The sequence below is a fragment of the Macrosteles quadrilineatus genome, unplaced genomic scaffold (genome assembly GCF_028750875.1).
Source record: "Macrosteles quadrilineatus isolate MER2022 unplaced genomic scaffold, UCM_ALF_1.0 Scaffold_9__3_contigs__length_116548681, whole genome shotgun sequence".
In the NCBI taxonomy this organism is placed as follows: domain Eukaryota; kingdom Metazoa; phylum Arthropoda; class Insecta; order Hemiptera; family Cicadellidae; genus Macrosteles; species Macrosteles quadrilineatus.
Window position 1 is genome coordinate 109,862,390 of NW_026542602.1, and position 24,007 is coordinate 109,886,396.

General features: G+C 34.4%; 1 protein-coding gene across 2 annotated transcripts in view; it reads left to right on the forward strand.

The window, feature by feature from the left end:
* The window catches only part of LOC129004231 (lysophosphatidylcholine acyltransferase 1-like), a 49,123-nt gene extending 25,322 nt beyond the window's left edge, over positions 1 to 23,801 (forward strand). The window contains exons 2-10 of one of the 2 annotated variants that reach the window (XM_054432719.1): positions 7,401 to 7,546; positions 9,979 to 10,196; positions 16,174 to 16,286; positions 17,552 to 17,706; positions 18,311 to 18,574; positions 20,059 to 20,227; positions 21,261 to 21,380; positions 22,255 to 22,354; positions 23,597 to 23,801. In XM_054432719.1, coding sequence (XP_054288694.1) covers positions 7,401 to 7,546; positions 9,979 to 10,196; positions 16,174 to 16,286; positions 17,552 to 17,706; positions 18,311 to 18,574; positions 20,059 to 20,227; positions 21,261 to 21,380; positions 22,255 to 22,354; positions 23,597 to 23,679 — 1,368 coding nt within the window. In that variant the 3' untranslated portion in view covers positions 23,680 to 23,801. Of the gene's footprint in view, positions 1 to 7,400; positions 7,547 to 9,978; positions 10,197 to 13,905; positions 14,121 to 16,173; positions 16,287 to 17,551; positions 17,707 to 18,310; positions 18,575 to 20,058; positions 20,228 to 21,260; positions 21,381 to 22,254; positions 22,355 to 23,596 lie in introns of both variants that reach the window. The other variant, XM_054432720.1, reaches the window with a different exon arrangement.
* The last annotated feature ends 206 nt before the right edge of the window (positions 23,802 to 24,007 follow it).

A 24,007-nucleotide genomic window follows, 5' to 3' on the forward strand; every position in this document is an offset into this window, starting at 1 on the left:
AGAAATGGAGTTCTCGCACGTATATTATTCCTGGGTTTTCGTACGTTACAATTTGACGTAAACCGTGACTGTTTTATTTCATGAAATACATTCAATAAATTATCCTCTTTATTTAATTAATGTACGAAAATCTATGTACTAATACGTATTTGCGACTCGACAAATCAGTCATTCCAAACAGAAAAATAATAGAGTGTCTTGGAAATGTAAATGTATGTAAATAATTATTTTCATCCCTAAATTCAATAGTCACAACTAATGCTGTCTTCAATATTAAACTGCAATGGAAAAAATGCAATTTGAGCTAAACCGATGCAATGGGTGTAGGCCTACTGGCCTACGTTATATTTTAAACGACTATTCAAGTAAAAAATTTTTTATCTAAGCCATGAACCGATCCGTGATTATATTTGAGCCCATCGCAAAACAGTATTATTTTATATTTAAACATGCCACTCCTTAAACTCGTTTAACAAACTGTATTACTTTCCTAGCTAACAGGACGGCGAATCAACCTTTGTTTCAAGGATGGTTTTAAAAGAAATGTTGGTGGAAATGATCTCTCCGACCCCCATAATCCTATCGTATATCCTAGTATAGGTCAGGGTAGGCCGGTGTGTGGGGTGCACCTTGTATGCAATTGCAACGGTGTAACTGTTGCACTGCACTGCACTCAACTGTGCGCACCTTGCAGCGTTGCTAATGTTGCTGAAACCAAATGTCAAATTATTTGTGCAAATTGCAGATACAGTTTTACTGGATTGCACGGGATAATTAGTTATAGCAGAGGGGTGTGGAAAGATGTTTTATTCTTCCCTTGCGTATTTATCACTACAACACTATGGGGTTTAAAGCCTCTTGTAAGGGTTTTGTTCGTATGTCGTGGTTTTCTTTGTCATCGTATCAATAATTGTAATACCGTTATACCCTTCATGAAATTACGTATAGCTCTACTAAATCCATTCATTAAAGGTCGAATGACGTAACGAGGAATTACTTTAAAGTGCCAAAATACGTTTCAACGTCTGTACCTCTAAAAAATACATCATATTTATTACGTCATTGTGATACTTCCGTGATGTTGTGGCTTTTCTAGGTCTTTGGTCCTCTTCGGCTTTGGTACATTTTATACCGTTGGAGCTTATAAACGACTTTATTTTTATGGTTGTTTGATTGTGTTCAGTTCTAAATTAAGACTTGTTAAACACCCTGCAACTTGTTAAGTTTCTTGTTACTGTATGGTTGATTGTTATCGATTTGTACGTTGAGTTTAGGTGATCATTTTACACAATTCGAGTGACACATTAAACGTGTATGTGATTTTAAACTGTTCCTAAAAAAGTCAATGCACATCATAGAGCCAGTGTATGCGTGTTTCTTTGTTGAAAGTGATTGAGTTGCGTTTCGTGTGTTCACATTGACCTGTATTGTTATTGAATGCCGATACTAGACTCATGTTACCACACACTGCGCAACAATATCTGCGTTGAATGCAATTATGGCTTCGCTGATTCATTTGGCACTTTCATTGTAAAATGTTATATCAAATTTAATCTATATAAATAAAATTAGAGTTTTGTCTGTACATTGCTTAGAATAATGAACTTTTTGGTTATTTTTACATTTCATAGGTCAGAGAAACCGAATCAAACCTTATCTCAATTTCTGTCTGTCTGTCTGTCTGTCTGTCTGTCTGTCTATCTGTCATTCTCTTGGTAACGCTAAAATACGCACTTTATTACAACTACTCCTCAATAACTATAGCACTGTCCCGCCTGAAACTTATTTTCCAAATACTATACATATATGAGATGGTTTTAGACGTATTTCATCGAATATGAGACAGTTAGATATTTAACAGTAAACCCTTGAAAATCAAGTTTTTGTCGATTTTTGACGTGGAATTTCTGGAAGCCCATGTTAACCTTATGAGAAATGAAATTATTGAATCTTAACAGCTGTTTCAATTAAACAAGTTGGTTCTGTTCTGTGATGTTCAATAGCATTAAAGTTACAAGGATTACCAACAGGGTGCAGCACTAGCACTATTATTTCTTTTACATTTATGACAACAGCTAATTTGCAACCTGGAGGCGAGTGAGCGTAGCGAACGAGCTAACCTGAAGGCAAGTGAGCGTAGCGAACGAGCTAACCTGAAGGAAAGTGAGCGCAGCGAACGAGCTCCAACATACAGGTGAGTGAGCGTAGCGAACGAACTTCAACCAGGACGTGATTGAGCCATGCAAACGAGATCAGATAGTAAAAATAAAAGTAAGCCTACCGTTATAGGATCGACCGGCAGACACAGAGGTAATTTAACCTTTTATTGATTGTCATACCGATCCGGAACAACAAAAAACAACATAAAATGAAGCTATGTATAATAGTTTGGCCAGCATATCTTAAAATATGCAAACCAACTGCTGTTCTTTATATAAGAAGGTTTCAACTGAATATTATAAGATCCCCGTGCGTAGAACGGGTACACAGCTAGTTAAATATAATTAAGTTTGTTGTTGTTCAGTTTTAACATCTACGTATTCGTATAGTAAAATATAGTCTTTTTCAGTAGAGTCAGTTTGGGATGACTCTTGAATTAGTAAAAGCGTAAGGTCATAGTTTCTTTTCAGATATTGTATGACACATTTAATATTTAATTTTCAATTTTGAGCTCTCTAGTCCATGTTAACGCTGCTTCATCTAGGTTATTGAGTTGAGCCAACTCACCAGATATTGCTCGTAAACTTAATCGTTCACTATAAGACTCATTGTCTTGAAAGTGTCTAAGGATCTAAGGAGCTTTCACTGTAAAGTCGGTATGCTGCAGATACAATGATTCAGTGTAAATGCGTGAAAAGTGTCGTGGCCGTTGGGTGTATGATCGAATTGAATGTGCGTTTAAATGAATGGCATGCTGCAATTATTGACTAGGAACGATGTAGGTGGGTCTTTAGCCAAAATCATTCATGGTGGTTCTTGACCATTTCACGTTTCTAACCACCAAAAAGCGTCTGACTTTTCGTAGGGTTAAAATCTCAACCTCTTGATATCCATGCGAGTACCAAATCCACCCAGATATCCAGATATTGTTGTTGTTGTTGTTGTGTGTTGCAATACAGTAGTTAATCTAATTGGCATATTAAATAAGTTAAAGTTAAGTAAAATTTAACTAAAATAAAAAAAAAATCATAAAAACATCTATTTGTTTCTGGCCTAGAGGTTAGCGTCTCGGACTTCGTTGTAAGTCGACATGTTCAAATCCCGGGATATAACCAAATAATACACTGTTTCAGACTGGTTTCCCGTAAATATGTTTGATTTTTTTCTCTGAACAAAATGCCTCTTTCATTGATAAAACTATATTGTTAAGACAATAATAGGTTTTACATACCTCCGTCAAATAGTCAAACGGCTTAATATTGCTCATCAGCTTACATGTTTCGTTGCAAGCTTTGAAAATGTTGTCTTCGCAACGAAACAATGCTGATGAACAATATTAAGCCGTTTGACTATTTGACGTATGTAAAACCTATAACTGTCTTTAAAAAAAGGACAAATTGCACTCCAACGCTTAACATAATGCTGCCATCATTAAAAAATACTTGTGACCGGTTGTGTGTGTGTATAATAAGTCAAAGGTTATCAATTGAAGCGTATGATTATTGACTGCTGACCTTGGTTATATTGTTTCCATGGTTTTTTTGTTTTGTTTTTTTTTTCATCGTATAAATGTATTACACAAATATTTTAAATAAGGAGGACCAGAAAATAATTTACAGTATAACTTAATCTGTGATTTGGATTTTATAAATGTTGTGTGTGTTCTTTTTACATTGATGAGAATTGTTACAGTTTACACATTCATAAATGTTGTTTTTGATTGGTTTTGAAGTGCCATGTGTAAAAATATAACGAAGAAGGGGGGCTACCGTAGTCTTAGTGGGCAAATGGTTCAATTTATAACCTGGATTTAAATGGATTTTGCAATAGCAGATGCCAATAGTATTTGTGATCGTCCTGTTAGAATGTCAATTTTTTTACTAGTATAAAAAATTAATCTAAATTATATTAAAGTAGCCCGTGTATTTAGCTCAAACCACTTCATCGTTATAGCAAAACAGTCGGCGAAGCAGCTAAATGATGACGGTAAATCGGCAAAACCAGTTTGAAGTTCTTGTCCTCTCCTCGAGACAGTTTTTGGAAGAAAGCGAGCTATTAATGTCGTTGGTTTAATGTGTTTGGCGAGCGAACTTTCCTCCTTGGCAAACGTCCTTTCCGTGATGGGCCATGTGTTTAAATGTGACAAAACATCGAAGACGAAAGAAAACTAAAGACATGACTATAATCATTGCGTATCAAGTAGACATCTCACTTATGGTAAAATCTGAACTGAAGCCTTTGATGCGAGTTTCACGTTAGGTTACGCTTGAGAGCGCTGTTTTCGAATAAATGTTCCTCTACTACTTATGTTTTAAACTTTTAAGATAACTTCTTCAGTGTTTCCAACTCTTGGGTTACAATACCAAAAAATACGCATCATTTTACAAATAAACCGTTTTATTTAGTCGTAATTGTTTTGAAGTTGTTAAGGCTAGCGAGAAACAAATAGCGGTCATATCGTACTCTACATACCATGCCGCGGACGAAAAGTAAGAAGGAATCTATAGGCTACTCTAACTTAAATTAATTGCCTATAACGGCTACAACCTTAACATTGGTTTGGAGGGAGTGTCTACCTTACAGAGTATATCCAAAACATATTGTAGTAGGTAATATTGTAGTTAGGTTGAAATGCCTTCAAAATTGAAGGTTAGTGAATGTTTCAACAAAACGAATCAACAGATTATTTGATGATCTGTAAAATATTTGACTATACGTATCCATTCTATTTCCATGTTAATGTAAATTATCAAAGTTTCGAAGGGTTTAAAAATGTAAAATAGAAGTTTTACAGTTTTAGTACGATCTGCGCGAGGCTAATAATACTATATTGTATTTGAATTAAAATTTGGATTCAGTAAATCCTTATACTGTATAGATAAGATGTACAGCATAAAATGGCAATGTTAAAACGCCATTCCATTAAAATGGCGTTCCAAAAAAAATACTTTCAGTAGTTCAATTTAACTAACTTTTTGTTAACAGCTGCCAATAACTTAAACGTCGAAGTAGAATGTCTATAATCAATAGTACGTATAACACAATGTCAACCAATGTCCAATACCCTCTCACGTGAGTAAGGACCGTAACAGGTTGAAGGTTGTTTTTTCTACCATCTCCTTGGCAATGGAGAGAACTTGTTATACAACACGAGATCATCGACTAAGCGGCCTTGGGTCTTGTAGTCACTTCTGACTTCCTACTGCGCCACCTGGGGTGGACCAGGAACACTTTGGGTCCAAGACTAAGAAAAAACCGAATAAGAACTAAGTAGGGGGAAATTTCACAACTTGTTTGATACCATTGTAATCGTCTGATTCGTTGATACACTTGGGAATCTGTTTTAGGACAGAAGGCAGAACAACAGTGGAAGTCAAGCTATCAAATGTTCACCCGTTATCTTATTGTTCTTTTCCCTTCCATTGGAAGGAACAATTAGATAGAAGGTGGACAATTGATAGCTTGATTGACAACTAAATGGAAAATCGATGATTCTCTGAGAAAAAATTTGACGTTTATCGATTGACAGAACGAGAAGTTTTTGAAGAATAAAATGACAAATATTTGAAGGGCTAAAACTTAAAATTTGTATTGATGGTTTAAATACAACTCTCTGATTCTAAGACATCTAGAGAAGCCTGTGTAGGTAAAAATATCATCAAAACCCTCTGATCAAAAATTATATCTAGAAGAATCTATCATGGAGCAGAACAAGGATTAAGGATTTGATTACATTTTAAGCTGTAGGTTTAAATAAATTTTGTGATTATCTGTTTGTTTTTTATGATTTTTGAACGATGGAATTAATATGAAAATTTCTTCCTAGAGGTTGCGATTTCCTGAATCTTAAAGCAAATCATATTTCACCAACTGATTGTTGGATAGAGATTTTATTTTTTCTTTGTATTGACTAAACTTTATACTGTTGGCTAAATCAGTGCTGAAGTGTAGTGGAACTTTTAAGGACATGTTATGAAATAGAGTTTACACTGTCAATTGGATCAACTAATTCTTAAATCTAATTCTTAAAACTAATTCTTATTTAATTCTTAAATACTGTGGATGCATTTGAGTAAAATACAAAATTCGGTGTTTTAGCGTTTGTTGTTTTTAATTATTTCATACTTAATTTTTGGTCATGAATACCGTTAGCAAACCCTGTGAATCAATCAGGAAACAATTGATAACTAATTTGGTAGTTAGTTTGCTATCGTTTAATCGTTTGCTAAAAAATATGTCAAACTTCGATAAGTGCTGATTCCTGACATGATGTAGAAAGTAAAAGTCAGCAGAAAGTCAAGCCGTGTCCAGTGACTTACAAGAAACGACTAAGTGTATCATTCATTACTACAATACTTATTCGGTGTTATAATTGTGTAGACAATAATCCATAAATACCCTCGCCACAGCAAACCTGCAGACTAAGAGAATTTCCATTTGCCTGATTGGATTTACTCTAAAATATCTCCTTAAAAATATCACATATATTCTCTATTTAAATAGGTATCATTGGTTTAACGAGTACTCTAGTATAGTAGAACAGTAGAGTAAAGCTAGTATAGTAGAGTATTTTAGGTTTGCTGCAACAAGGGAGGGGTTTTTTTGTATGTTAAATGTTAATAGTTTAGTATGAAATAAATACGTTTTCCAAAATTTATCGAAATATCATAAGTAGGTAAGCAAATTACAACAATTTACTAATTCTCCATAAGAATAACATGGGAATTTTTCATTAACATTTTTTTTTTAATTTTCTCCGTACCGGTAACCATTAGGCACATGATAACGCTTCAATTTACTAAATTATTTTTTTTAGTAAGCTCTACAAAATAGTTTAGAAATAATTTGCAACACTTTATGTTTTTAGGGGGAAATGGGAAACCCCAATTTTTTACCCCATCAAACTCCCCAATAACACCTGTTCCCATAGTCCAATCATTCCGGTTTGCCAACTCGTTTGAATAAATGTAGATTTACAAGTTTATATCAAATTTCATCAAAATCTGATAATTTTGCTCGAGTTATCGTGCTAAAGGAATATGAATTTGAACGGATGATGTTTTTGGTCTGTAGGGACCTCAAAACAAAAAAGGAAATCGGTCCCGGGTCCAAGTCTTACCATGAGTACTACGGTGATAGATTATGTCCTATACAAACAATATTTTAGTTAACATTTTTATAAAGAACTGTCTTTTACATTATTTACTTTTGCCTAACTCTAGTTGTTTTTTCTCTGACAGGCTGGTATCCTAACAGTTGTGGTGTTGCCTGTTCGGCTCGCCATCATCGCAGGGCTGCTGATACTAGCCTGGCTGCTCGCTTGCATCGGACTGTTCGGACTCTCTGAGAAAGACCTACAAGAACGACCTATTTCACCATGGCGACGGTATTTAAACACAAATTTAAATCTGTTATTGTACTATAGTTAAATTAGTATAGGACAATCGAAGCTTTTTCAATTGCTCGTTTTTTTGTTAGATATCAAAACAATGGTTTGGCTTGGGTGTTTTCATTAATCTAGAGAAAATATTCAAAAAAATCAATGCAAATCTCTTTAAGTCTTAAAATCAAACCCTCAATAAAACTTTTAACATTTTTGGTCGTCATCATGTTTGATGAAACAATCAAAATTGAGCTTTATCCACTACTTAGTAATTAAAAACTTAATGTAAACACTCTGAAAGTATACCCTTATTGACACTTTTTTAAGTTGATGGATTTTTATCTAGTAAACAAACGTATTTGTCCTTCTTCCAAAATAAACTTAATAACCTAATGGATCATAACTGTTTCTAAGAACACATTATTTATTTATACAAGAGCTGCAACAGTACTTTTGTTGGAATTGTTTTATCGATTCCTAACACCTTAATGTTATTGAATTTGTGAGAAAATTAGTCGCTGAAAACTAACTGTTTCTTAACTATTCAGAAACCAGTTGAGGTTTTAAAGCTAGAAATGGATACTGCCAAAACGTTGTTGTGTATTCAACAATTTACAAAAATTACAGTACATCAACTTGATGAGACAATTATCTTGTCACAAAACACGTTTTCGTGTGTAACGTATGTTGTGGCTTGCTGTAAAAAATATGCTATGGCTTTTGAAAACTTTAAAGTCAAAGATATTTCATGGTTGGTTTTTTACAATTATACAGGATTTTCTTAATTGTTTTAAATTATTTTTAAAAACATTTTGTATAGCTTACAAAAACAAATAATTTAGTACCTATGTTGAAGCATAGACAAATTTAAATATGGCAGCAGTGCTGTGGTTAGCATTAGTTCTGCCATTCACCGATGGAGCGCTGTGTAGTTAAAGTGCACGTGCTACGTAACTACACGGCGCTCCCAGCGGTAGACGCCAGAACTTTTGCTAACCGCAGCACTGCTGTCGGTCTATATTTCTATTTGTCTATAGTTGAAGCTTTGTTATATGCTTATTGGTTGCAGAGAAAAAAAAAACTGTAAACTTAAAATTTCTATGTTGTTCTTATGGAGAGTAAGTAGACTGTTGTAGTTTGCTCTATTGTTTGTTGTATTGTTATATTTTGATTAAATTTGATAATTTTATATTTAATTGATATGATATTTTTTTAAGTTTATTTATATCATACCAAGCAATTAACGTTTCACTAAAAACACACTTTATTGCATTTCTTGTTGCAGCAAACCTGAGTACTCATTAAACCTTATGTTATTTAGACAACAAATAAATCTGACATAAATATTTGAGTGAAAATCAGATTAGGCAATAGGCATGTGGAAATTCTTTTAGGATGTAGGCTTGTTGAGGCTGGGGTATTTACTGTTTGTTTCTGAGCACAAAACAAACAGCTGGTGTTGGTGTCTAAGCTAAGGCATGGTTTCTGCATGGTGTGGGCTACTACTTCATGTTATTTACAAATAATTTTATTTTAACTATTTTCAAGGACTCTTATTTTCCAAGGTTTGGTTTACATTACTATTCTTACTAAATGTTTGGGTTTCAAATTTAACTTAAATTTCAAGTATTTGTATTTGTTACTATTACAACAGATAACTTAGTCTAAATATCCTACGGTATTGCATGCTACAAATATTGATCAATTACAAAATATGCATTCATAAAACAAAATTAAATAAATTCTTATTAGAATTATGTTGGCGCTCTTATTGAAGTGAAATAAAATGTATCCTCCAGCTGCTATACTCAATGTATTTACACACTGCAAATAATCAAAAATGTAAGTGTAAATATCTACTCTTCAAAGTCAGCACATTGGCCAGCACATCACATCATTATTGGCCAGCACATCACATCATTATTGGCAGCTGGAGCAAATTAGTTATTAAAAAAGAATAGTTACTCGCAGAGTGTTACATGGTTATGATAATGATAACTGTAATATTTGGATGTGGTATACAATTTATTTGCTCTATAATATTTCTTATTCTTGTTGTTTTTTGCATGTGCTTATTTTTATATTTGCATGTTTAACATTTAAATATCGTAATGTCCCTCTGTGATTGATGTAAAAATTTTGAATCCGCAAATAAGTTTAATAAAATCAAACTAATTTATAGGTATTAAGTTGGCTATTCAATTTGGCTTATTTATAATTGGCGTAATCAACAGAAATCAGTCATTTACATCAGCACACACTGTGGGTGGCTCAACCCAACTATGTTCATTGGCTGTGCAATTTAAATCTGGCGACAATTTTAACAATAAGAATGGAATGCCTACATTGATTCATAGTCAAAGCTTTAGTTAACATTTCCCTCTGCATGACTTAACGATCCTGCTTTAACATTCTCTTAATTTAACCTAACACAGGGTCCTGCGAAGCATGTGTGCGTCCACTATGCGCTTCATGTTATTCTGGTGGGGGTTCCATTGGTTGCGGGTGAAGGGATCGAAGGCTTCGAGGTTTCGAGCTCCCCTGCTTGTTCTAGCTCCACACTCCTCCTTCTTCGACATCCTCCCCATCATCTACATGAAGGATGTCACTATCATCTCCAAGGCGGAGAACCTTAAATTGCCCTTCATTGGAAGTATGCTGAATTGGTGTTTATTTGATTATGTAGTCTGTTGTGTTATCTGCTAATCTGAGGTTAGGAGTTGTACATATATAGGTTGTATCAGTTTAATCTGATTGTGTATACATCATATAGTAGAACTTCTTGTATTATTTGTGAGAAGCAGGGATTCATTTTGGAAATATATGGAATTGGGTGATAACTAGAAAGCAGTGCTCAATACACAAAAGAACACTGATAAGTAATAATACGATTTATGTATGGATGTACTATGTTAAAACTTGCACGAGACAAAATCTCAGGGATTCAGTTTTTATAGAAGCAGTTAAATTTTTAACAATATAATTTGATTAGTTGCAACTTCTAAACCTTTGCAGTACTTAGAGAGGTACTTTAAGGCTTAGCATTAAAATTTTGTCAGAGAAAACACATACCCTAACTATCATTATATAATAACAAGTGTTCATGGAACTATATTTTGCAGGGTATAGGATCTAGGAAAATGTAAAATTTTCACTTAATGAGCCTTTTTGGAGCCCATAAAAGATATGCAACCCAGCTAAAATTATTTACAGTTTTTAGTGCCAATACATTTCGGTTTTTCCAAAAGCTATCTTCCTACCTTGACCTTTTTTAACAGTTTATAACTACTACTGTACGTATATTTTCTTTTATGTTTTATATGCATGATGCCTTGTTACTTAAATGCAACTTTTTAGAGGATTATTAGTTAAAAACAATAGTTGTAATATTGTTTTAGGTAATAATAACAGTTTTTTCAAGTTACTATACTTTTATTTGCTTAGTCTGTTCACATAAACACATAGTACCAGGTAGCCTTCAAGCATGATTACTATGTCATGTTTGATGATGTAAAAAGTGTTTGCGTAGATATTTGATTAGTCATATTATAATTTTGTGTGTACAAGTGTACTTTATATACAAGTGTTTAGTTGAGGGATAAGGAGTTTTAGCTGACTTTAAAACCCTAATTTAAATACAGTGTTCTTCTGAATAGATGATGCCAGTTCTATTACACCAAATTTCAAATTTACAATAACTGCCACAAGATTATGTACTACTGATTTAGGCAATGCTTTTTGGTGCAACCATGAGACTTGTTTTATTCAGAGGTTTCTTCAATAAGAATAGCCAATCATTTAAAATATATATTTAAAAAACAAATAATATTTTAAAATCATCCTGGACAATATTATGTTCAGTTGACAACCTAGTAATTCAGTCAACCTTTAAAATGTGTCAAGAGTTCACCCTTTAAGTCTAAAAATCAATATATCTGTCAGTAAGAGTAAAATACACAAACCTCCACTTACAAGTATAAGAGTACATCTCAACAATAGCAGAAAGAAAAACCAAAACCTGACACTAGCAGCCCCAGAGCTAAGGTTAGAAGTAGATACCAGTTTGGCTTTTTTTGTTTCCTGTCTTATTAGTGTGTTAGACCACAATTACAATTATTGGCTGTGCGATATAAGGCTTTGTCTTCTAACCTAGGACACAGCACCTTAGGTTGTGGGTTCAAATCCTGTCTCGGCCAGTTCTAGTGTGCAATTCATGAGGGGTTTACAGTTGACCAGTCTGTGGCGGTCTAGTTTGGTGGGAGAGGCTACCAAAGAAAAATAGTGGAGGTCTCATATGAAAGTTAATAGAATGATTATTAGATTCTTTATGAGTAGCTACTTTTTACCCATCCTTATTCCTCAATCTACTCTGTGTGTGGGTGTGTGTGTGTGTCCACCAAACAATTTGTTTTATTATTCAGTTTATTGTGCTCATAAGATTAATAAAAAATTAAATGATGAGTAAAATTGCATCATGGAATCAATTAAATATGCATTGGGTTCAACAGGATTAAGAGAGACTCTACTTTACTTGACATATTTGTAACAACTAATTATCAACTTTTAAATGATTAATTATTAACGTGGTGATAGCTTCCGGCTTTTCTGTGTTATGGTGGCATTGCATTGTTAAAAACTATTCATAAGTATAAATAATTAATTACTGGTCTTTCAGTTTTGGTTTTAATCTAATATCTAATGTAGAGGGCTGTATAACCGAACAAGCGAAGGTTCCCCTATTGGGTCTGATGATGATTGTAGTGTCCAATCAAAATCGATCACCACTTGCCTTCTTTTATATAATGTATTTACCGCCTTGTAAGTAAACAGTATAAGTGTAAATATATTATTACAAGTATTATTTGAAGTATTTTTTGTACTTCCATTTGATATATAACCATCTATTCTGCATTAAAATAAAATTAACTGAATACCTGAATTCATGTTATATAGATAGTAATTTTTACATGGTTTCTCAGGAATTATTCCTTTATCAACAGAATCTTGTATACAATATTTCACACAATTGTATTTTTTTAGGAAATATTGCTCACAAACCATATTAACTTATGATTTCAATAATCATGCACAAAAAGCTTGACCCCTCGTGGCATTTATTTGCATGCTTTATTGGCAGGAGCATGATCATATCATTATTAACCAATGCATAACATATTTCACTTTTATGTCCTTGTTGTATTACTTTAACAACCTGAGAGAATTTTAGGTTCAATGTAACTTCAAAGCCATTTCTATGAGGCCAGTTTTTAATGTTTGTTTTTAACAGTTTAACCAAATTATTGAAAGCACTTTAGGATAAAGATAGAGTATGTTTATGTATTTTTTATGAAAATAACTTATGCATGTACTTGTATATGTACCCTGCTTTTGGTTTTGAGTGGTTGGTTTGTTATATTCTCAGGGAATATCAAACATAATAATCAGCTAAGCTATCTTCCTCCCATCACCTTTAACTTACATCTATAACAGCCTTAATACCTTTGCCTCAATGCCTTAAACGAGAACAAATCACCTTAGTCACATTATTTCTTGTGAATGACTTGCGATGTAGGGATACTTGTGAAAGGGGTCTTTAAATTTTATTTTAATTGTTAAAGGTGATTCAAACAGAGCTAGAGATTACCATGATGTTTTGTCAACCATTTGAAACAAATCTAATGATTACATGGAAAAAATAATTAAGAAGTTTTACTGCCAAGTAATTTTTATATTAGTAGTATTTTAAACAAGTACACCAATCTAATTATTACAGCACATTTTGCATATTTGTTATCCTTGAACTTCTGCAGTTTTTTTTATTATGATTCTAGATTAATATCTTTTTTAGACATTTAAATGTCTGGTGTTCTAATGTAATCTCAAAAGCAAGTTTACCATTTTCCATTTTTACTACAGTTCATGTTTGTAACCTGATCTATTTTCCTGATCATGTCACGAACAAAGATTACATGGTTAATACACAAATTAGTAGGGTACCAAAGTTCCTTCTTAACGTTTGGAAGAGGATAAATTTGATAAAAAGAGGAAGGATAGAGAATCAATTTGATTGTTTCAAACTAATACAAATTTTGCAAACTATAATCCTGGGCCACATTTAAAAAGATTTGATATTTTTTTATTTAATAAGTGTGGACGTTACTACTTATAATCTTGCAAAATGTCTTCTATTTAACAGTTAATTTTCTGTTATCAAATTGATGTCTATTTTTCTGAATGTAAAAACAACTTCTGGCAGTTAAAATTCAAATTATATCAATTCTGCTGATTATTCCCATGGATAATGTATTAAAACCGAATGATATTTCCCTGCTATGCCCCTTGTAAGGACTAGTGTTTTACAGCAAGATCCGAGACTTGGTGACGTGGCTTGGCTGCTGGACGTATTACGCGGGGGGCATGCGCTACTCAGTGCGGGGCAGGCAGGCACCCCGCCATGAAGCCCCAATCTTAGTCATCGCCCCCCACTCCACCTTCTTTGACGCAGGAATCTGCTATGTCACTGGCTTCCCTTCCATCATTGCAAGACGAGAGAGTGGTCTTCACCCCTTCATGGGCAGTACGTGTTATGGTTTTTGTGGTGGTGGATTTGGGAATAGAATCGATAGTTGAGCTAAGCCATCGTAATATATTTTATGAGGATGTTTAAAGGTATGGGGCTAAACAAGGTTTTAAGGATAGTTCCTGGGATAGCAGGCTTACTTGGATGGGCCAAAGACACACACAGGCTCACAGGCACAGAAAACGCAAAAACTGTACACCAATACCAATACTTGTTATCAAGGCAAACTTGCCAATAAGATATCTATAGGTAAAGCTGCAGTCAATTTGCTGAACAACTCAATATTATTAAAATTAAATTAATTAGTTTTTATATTTTATCTACTGTGTGTTCTACTTATGCAGAACAAAAGGTTAAACAACTAATGCAAACCCACCATTATATTTTAATTATATAGTTTATGGGCTTTTTGTACAGTAAGTGTTCTGACTGGACTACATTTCGGGAGGTAAGGATACTCCTCTTGCTTGCAAAGTGACCAATACTATCTTTATCGATAATCTGAAATTAACCATAAGTCACATGAAAATGGGAAGAGTTTGTTTAGGAAATCAAGTCCATAACAAATTGTAAATTAACTTTAAATGCATTGCACTATTATAGCACAGTCTCAGCTATTATGGACCATAAAAATAGATTTATTTGGAAATTCTTTTATCAATTCCAAATAGCAAAAAAAATTTATACAGGAGTATATAGAGATGTAGTGTTTACTAAGTGATGTTATACCTTACCCCTTGCATTTGTATTAAATGTATTTATTTACTTTATGTTTTTACTGTATTCACAATTTACCTAATATAAATCTGTTGGGTATTGGTATTACTTAGGTATGATTTACTGTATCTAACATACCTAAAAAAATAAATTGTATAGGAACACCCTCAGTAACTTAATATTTATATATAAATTACAAAAAAGTAAATAAACTAGTACATTTTGAATAATTTGTATTTTATAATCTAACAAACGTAAATAACATTATTGGTATACAAACTTGTGTTTTGTTTTATTTCCTGATGTCAGTAAAGGAAAAATAATGTCATATACTCCAATAAATTTAGTACAAACAATGCAATGCCACCTGTAAGACATGCTGCAAGATTTATTAAACAATCAATTTGTAACATATTGATAAAGTAAAGTATTAGAGGATCGGTTGGTCCAGTGGAGAGAGCGTGGGCATCTGTCTTGGGGTTCTGGGTTCAAATCCTGCCGATAACCAATAGTATTTTCTATTGTCTGATATGTGAAAACCGAATAGTTCAGAGTCCATCTGTCTGGAAAACAAAAGATAAAATATATTTCTCAGGCAGCAGCAACTCCGTATTTATGTACATTAAATATATTGTGTGCTTCACGCTTAAAATTTCAACAAGAACCAGGCAAATGGTCCAGCTGAAAGACTGTTCAACTAGCAATCAGATTTGATGGTCAACCAAACTAGAAATTCCAATGAACTACTTCTTGCAGATTAAATCTATGTTGCACTGAAGTTGCAGAACAAATCAGGCCATCAAATTTACTTACATTCACAATAATGGTCAGTTGAAGCTCTGCTTCTCTCATGAAGCCTATTCAAATTCAACTTTGGTGTCTTAAGATTATTGCATGTGTGTAGTATGATAGTAATTTTTTAAAATACAGTCGACAATCTCTCGTTTGGACGCCATTTAACTTAACACTTGTCCAACATAAAAAAGTCTGAACCTTTTTTGTTTTTAATACACAATTAAAAGAAAATTTTCAAACCACACACTCTTTGTGGCCATGGCCAAAACTAATAAGTTACAGTAATTTAGTAAACAACTAAAAAACAGCAATAACAGCATATGCGATTAGTTACCACCAAACTGTTTATTTTTGGTCTTTTTTTTCGTTGCCACAGACAAAGCGGCACATGTGTACAAATGTGAGAATCATAGACAGTTTGGTCATTGAATCAAATAAACCCGAACAAGAAGGTGTATACTGTAATTAAAAATTAAATTAATTCAGTTGCATCTGATTAGGAATGTATTTTGCATTAATGATTCTCTGTGTTCAACAGAGTTGATCAACTTCACGCAGCCAGTGTACGTGTGGCGAGATGATCCCCACTCTCGACAGAAAACCATCCAGCAGATCATAGACAGAGCGACATCACCTCTGGACTGGTCTCAGGTAAACTAAACAAGCACAGTTACTTAGAGAATACCCAATACCCTGACCTCAACAAAGTAGCTTACAACATAGCATATGCATCTATTATTATTATTATTATTATTATTATATCTGACAATATTGTCTGTAAAAGAAACACTTTTTTTCAATAAGAGGCGTATGAGACAATGGGGGTACAACCGATTGACAAGAGGGGAAGGGTGTTTGAGGAACTCCACCATCTAATTCTAGGATAGGGAAGACAGTGAATTCCTTTGAATACATGAGGATGTCCATCCCTACTTTTGACTAAATTTTGAGCAGATTGAGATAGAGGATATGTGAGAGAAGTGTAGGTTCACAACAAAATTGGAAGCACGACTCATCTCGGTGGCAAGCAGAGTTTTGGCAAAAATCTGTCTGGACTTGAAACCATGAGCGGCATCTGGTGGTGTCCTTAATTGTCGCGCATCACTCAGACATATCGTGGCCACCAACAAATTTAACTAAATGAGACTTGATGTCAGAGCAGCTTCGCTCGCCACTCATCGCTTCATCGCTCGCCAGGCGTACAACAACGCTTCATTCTATTAAGTTATTTCTTTTTTAATCTCCACAAAATTGTTATAAAACAACTAACTATAGAGGTTAGGGAAATAGTTCTAATCCAAAATGGTTATTTTAATATTTTATTAAAAGCAATTACCATTATTGCTTTGAATACAAAGTAATTTTTTTGAGTTCTGCAGAGTGTTTGTAGCTGGATTTTCTTTTCAATTGATATTTTTTTTTCTTTTATGATTAACATTTTAACTGTGATTTCGCTCAGTTGAGGAAATAGGTAACCTATACAACATTTGATTGATCCAGTGATCCAGATGCTAGTTCATAATGACATTCGTATTCTGATGTAGTATCATCATCGACTTTTGGATACTAGATTAGACATCACATCTTTATGAACCAGCTGTATCTGATTATTCCATTCAAAAAGGCCGATGTTAAAGCAGTTGCTTAGAGTATACTACTGTAAAAGTTCTGTTTTCTCTTTTAGTTGTTGGTATATTGTTTGATGTGATATAAAAGATGGTATGGTTTACAGAAAAGTAGTCTTTTAGTTTAGCATGATTATGTATGTGTGTATGACACAAATCAATAATTGACAAAAGCACGCTCTGACAATTCAAATTTGCTAATTTTCAATCTACTCGGTAACAAATTTTACATGGAAATGGGACTACTTCTCTCCACAGTCAGAGAGAGACACTAAATGCAAATATTTACAGATGCTGATATTCCCTGAGGGGACATGCACCAACAGGTCGTGCTTGATCACATTCAAGCCCGGAGCGTTCTACCCGGGTGTTCCTGTGCAGCCAGTGATCCTGAGATACCCCAACAAGCTCGATACTGTCACCTGGACTTGGCAGGGACCTGGCGCGTAAGTTGTCCTGCAGGAAATATTTTTTTCAGAAATCAGGAAAATCAGTGCATTAGATTTGCATTTAAAACTTAACTATTGAGAAATATTCAAATAGTTTATCATTAAGTTCTTTGTTAGGTAAGTGGTTCCTTAGTCTAATAATTAACAATTATACAGACTTTAATGGAATAGCAAATACAGTTGTCTCGATTGTATGCTGTGATGTCAAGAGAAACAAGGTTTGCAGTGGGACATTAGTGTTGTAAGTCAATGTTATAATGATGGTTATAATTTCGTAGAAAAACATCAGATTTCGGAAAAGATTTGAAGATGGTTTTTATTTAACCAACCCAGGCATTTTATTTTGTGGCTGAATTCCCTACTTATTGTAATAATTAGACAGATTTTTACTTTATTTTCATCAATTTAGCTATACATACCAATTGTTAGGTATGTTTACTTGTGTTATTGTTACTTAGAATGTTGATGCTGGTTCACTTAAGCCCATAATGTTGTACAAGGTTGAATAAAGATGTTTTAAATTATAAGTTTAAATGTCTACTTCACTGTATCTTAGTGTATATTATCAAAGGCATCGTTGACACACTTCTGTGGTTTACAGACTGAAGCTGATGTGGCTGACGCTAGTGCAGCCCCATAGCAACTGTGAGATTGAGTTCCTACCTGTGTACAAGCCTAGCGAGGCAGAGCGCAGAGACCCCAAGTTGTATGCTGAGAATGTGCGCCAGCTAATGGCACGAGCGCTCGGTGTCCCCACGGTGGAGTACACATACGACGACTGTCAACTGGTCGCTAAGGCCTCTGAGCTCCAGATACCTCGCTCGTCTAGTGTCTTGCGCATCGTCAAGAGCAGGATCAGACTAGGGTGAGTACATAGGCTTCAACTACTGTATTATTATGTGAAGGGCTGTATTTGAGGTGGATGTGGTGGCATAAGCTTCCATAATACCTCTTTGGCTGAAAAAAAATTAGATTTTAAAATGTTTTTAGTGTTTTTATTTTCATTTTCAAACTAGATATACCTAGTAATGGTGTAAAACTAGAACTGGAAAAAAACCAGAACCATCCAAACCTACTTGAACGTAAGGATTGGATTTTCTTGCTCTTTGTTTAAACAAACCGAAAACACAAATCTGCAAAGGATGAATATGCTACTGGATTGCTATAATTGAAACCAAATGAGAGCTCAACAAAAAAATCCGATCATGCTGGTTCACGAACTCATTAAAGATTATCCCGCCTTACACATTCAAAGTAAATTTCATCGAAATTGAACAAAAATTACTCGAGTTATCGCATTTACGTTCACATATATATGCATATATTATAAAAATTTGAACGAATTGTGTTTTTAGCCTTTCTGGGGACATGAAAATGAAAAACTAAATCGGTCCCTCTGGCTCAGTTCTTACCATGAGACCTACAGTAATAGCTACTTCCCCTTTAGGGAAATTCGCTAACAAGCTCATATGTTGGTGTCTCGGTGTCTCTATTTTCTTTACGTCATTGCCAATCAGCCAATTATGCATTAGTGCATAGTTGTGAGGTTTAGTGTTATTGGGAATTTATTGTTATTAAAAAAACTCAACATGGTGTTTTCACAATACAGTATCAAAAAGTATGTACCGTATTTAGTAGGTTAGGTTAAAGGTAAATCTTTTGTTTTTCTTTTACCAAAAAAAGGATTGAAATTTGGTTTTCAGGTGTGAATCTAGTACCTTATGAATAGAAAATATTTATGGATTTGGAAAAACTTTAAGGAATCCGGAACGGTAGAAAAAAAAAATTAGACCTACGTACGTATTGGTACTCTATTTGAGATGATTATTCAGTGAGACAGATTGCGTGTACTAAATATATAAAGGCTACTTACAATAAAAGGTCTAAAGGTCTTCGCAATCCTGGTTATTAAGCACTACGGGCGTTTCAGAGATACTCCATCATCGGGTGCGTAGTCATTATACAGTTTTTCTCAGTTTAGTGTATATGATGACTACGCACACGATGATGGAGTTATCTCCGAAATGCCCGTAGTGCTTAATAACCAGAATTGTGAAGACTGTAAGTATGCCTTTCTATACATACACAATTTGAGTTTGCGAAAACACGTTGATTCTTACTTACAATAAACCCCTGATAACACAAAACCTCATAAATAAGTATGCAGCAATGCATATTATTTAATTGACAATGAAGTTAAAGAAAACAGGGATTACCAACATAAATAAGCATGTTTCGTTGCTTAAGAGTCTCTCACAATACTTGTAATTTGGGCTGCGTTTAAAAAACACCCTTTATGTATGTCTGTAAATGTTGAGTTTGATCTGTCTAATAAAAATTATTTTGTAGGCTGACAAGGAACCAAAAAGAAGAAAAGCTAGTGTCAGATGACCCTGACTTGCTCAAAGGTGACGAGAGAGTGGACTGCTCTACCTTCGCAGAGAGGCTGGGAGTCTCACCTACTGACCCTGCGTTGAAGGACCTCTTCGCTCTTCTCAGTCCTGATGATAAGAATCAGGTGAGTTTTTACAAAATATCCATAGTTTATTTAGCTAAAAAATGATAGTCATTGGAAAGGAGAAGTATTCTTAACAGATTCAATAGATTCTCAGAGGTATCGAGATAAAAATGCAGACACTAGATTTTGGATAGTGAGTATTTTGATGGTAGAAATCTGTATGTGAGTGCTTGGCAGTATCATACTTTTAAAATCTGAATGATTTTTGATTATATTTTAGTGAAAGTCCTACTGTATTTTTATCCGTATTTACTCTCAGTTGTTATTGACATCAGTTATATTATTTGCAGGGAAATGTATTTTGCCCAATTCAGAACAGTGTACTCTCTAGTACCATATCTCAAGCTCAACATCAGCTATTATAAGCTATTTTAATATGTTCAATGCGGGTAACGAGTAATCTCGTCATCGCTGGCGTTGCCAAGCGGCGCGCGACGAGTATACTCGTCAAAGCACCACTACAAAATTATTGCCTAGATATGAGCTGAGCCATCGACAGAGGATGTTGTTTTTCGTTGGGCTCTATGTCCTATGTCTTTCCTCAGGTGGTTTCGTTCCCGTCACGCACGGTTTTTGTTATTTGTGTGTATGTTTTTGTGTTTTAGTGTGTTATATGAGGTAAGTGTTGTGCAATAGTGAATGGTTATGGCTAATTCTTCACGGGTTGATGACTTTCTCACTGAAGATGAACTATGAGATGCGGACAACAACTGTTTACAACACAAACTAGGATTACTTTTGGTGTCAGGTCCGTCAGTTCTACATGGCAGCCAAACGTGTGCGGCGCATGACGAGGATTCCTGTCACGAAAAATGACGTCATATATTGAAAAATTTGACAAAATAACACCAAATCAGCCGAACGACATTTGGGAAGTTAATTTGAGTTTACATATGATATAGCCAATGGAATTTTTTGAATTTGAATTAACCACAACAAACCAGGTTTTTTTGAGAAACTGTAGCAACTCTTTGTTTGTCTTGAATGACTCCATCTGTACAATTTTTATAAACTGATGCATGATTGTATACAGGTTGATTTTGCTGAGTACCTACTTGCAGTATTGATGGTTGAACGTTCAACCACACAAAGCGAGATGATTTCTCTGGCCTTTGAACTGTGTGGAGATGATTTTCGTCTCAGTAGGCACAAGGTTGGTCAATATTATCAATATTTAAAATGTATCATTAATTATTTAGGTATTCCCAGTTTCAAGAACAATATAACTGAAAGATTTCTTTTGGTTGTGGTTGGTTTGGAAGAGTTCTTTTGGTTGCGTTGCCAGATTCTTGCCGTTATTGAATTTTTAGCTCAATGCATTTCACCACTATTTGTGACATCATCCATAGCCTATATATATATTTTTAAATTAATAAACATTTAATATTAATTTAATATATTTTAATTGTGCTCCTGAGGATACCACACATAGTGGTGAAATGCATCGAGCTGTAAATTCAATAACGTCATGAACCTGGCAACACAACCTAAAGGTAAACTTTGTGTGATCATTAATTCTTGATTAATACATATCGTTCAATTTTGAACGAGTAGCACCAGTTCTAAGGAATCAATAGGAAAAGGTGAGATGGTCACCGCCAGGGCCGTCCCTAGGGTTGTCGGCGCCCGGAGCAAACGTGGTCGTGCCCCCCCCCCCCCCCCAGTTATAGTCGCATTTGCATATTTTAATACTATGTTAATACATAGCCCAGGGCAGACTGCCCCCCCTTCGGACGGCCCTGGTCACCGCCTAGGCTCGATGTTCATGTAAACATGCACAAACTGGTTTTCACCTGCGAAACCAACAGTCCATCTATGTATCTAATTTGTTTTGTTTATTTTGTTAACTGTTGCTTTTCCTCTAATTTTACTATCAAAACAGACCGAGAAAATTATAAAAAGTAACCTAAAATAGGATAAAAACGCTGTCATTTAGTCAACAACACACATCACACAGTAAAATATGGTTTTGGATTTTATTAAAGCCAAAATTATAATGTTATTGATTAATTTTTTTGATATTTCAGGTGGCTTTAATACTAAAGTTAGTCCTTCAAATGGAAGATGTGGAGGCAACTAAATTAAGCCTACAAATACCAGCTGACGAAGACGGGTGTATATCTGAAGGTGGGTTGAAACTATTATTTTATCTTTTACACCCTGCCATAGATTAACCCATGGTTAACCCACTACCCCCAGAAAGACCATATTGACCCTAAGATAAGTAAAACCAACATTTAAAATGTGTGTAATACAATCAATTAATAATCCCTTGGACTCAAACAAAAAATTTAATAAGTCAAAGATTTAAAACTTATTTGCCGTTAAGTAGGGATGGACGGGATTGAATTTTTAATTCGGAACAGGACAGGACAGGATTTGTATTACCTTCCCGATTTTCGGGACGGGACGGGATTTTTTTCCTGTGCAAAAAAGGGTTTGTTTTAAAAGTCTTGAGTATTGCAGTAAAAAAAAGACAAAAAAATAAATTTTTACCGTTTGTGGCACTGTTCTATAAAAACCAAAAATGGGTAAAAATTTACAGGTGTAGAAAAAACTTTGTGACAAAATAATATTATATCTCTGGTATAATTTTACTATAAAACATCTTTCAGTCTCATAAAATACCTTGTATTGAAACAGACTATCGCTCACTGGATTTAAACTACTGTGTACAGTTCTATGGCCTGATTTGGTTATAAGTAGAAAAGCAGTTTAGCTTAGTAAATGCTAAATTTTACATGTATAGAGCAATATTACTACCTAACACAATTTTGTGACCTCATGTCGAAATGACCCAAAATCTCAGGACCCGTCAATCCCTATCCTTAAACATATTATGATAAGATGGTTTATTTTAAATTGCAATCATAAAATTGATTTTGGAACTTGGTAATATCACAGAAAACATACTACTATATAACCCAGAATGCCAACCGCATGGTAAAAAGCGTTAAGTACTTTGAGAGAGCTTTGCTTGTCAATTCGTAGGCAGCGCCATCAGCATTGCTATGCACTCAGCGCTGCCTATGAATTGACAGGCAAAGCTCTCTCAAAGTACTTAAAGCTTTTTGCCATGTGGTTGGCATTCTGGGTTATAGTAGTATGTTTTCTGTGGTAATATTTGATACAGCAGGTAAGAAGTGGAACTGAAGCTAAAGAGTAATAAACATGTTCGTATTTTTAAAATCATTAAATGTTCATAATTTCTTTACTTTAAACTACATGAAATTCTATAATCAATGGTGAAACGGTAGTCCTAAACCTTTCTTGAAATCACAGCAATGATTCCACTATTTAAAAATTAAATGTACTTTAACAATTTTGGTGGCAATTGCTACTTGTTGAACCATTCTTGTGTTATTACAGAACAGTTTGAGTTGTTCCTGGACTCGAGGCCAGAGCTGTTACAAAGGAACACTGAAGACAACAGACACAACAAAAATGACTGACCCTTGGAAACTTCTCCACCCCCCACTCTCCCCCCTCCTGTATTGTGATAAGGCTGTGCGACTGTACATACCACCTGAGATGTTAAATGTTTATAGTTAAGTTATGAAAAATAAATGTTATGTTTTACAAAGTGCCTTCTTGTGAACCCTCAAAGATGTAGTACTGTAGTAGTAATGGCTGTTGAATACTGAAGTAGACATTTCTGATCTATATGGACCAGCTGTACCCAATTGTTTTATTCAAGAAGGACTTTGTTAAATGAGCAGTTCACAGCTAGTAGCAGTATCTGTCAATGGCCATGTAGCTCATTGATTCAGAGTTGCTATG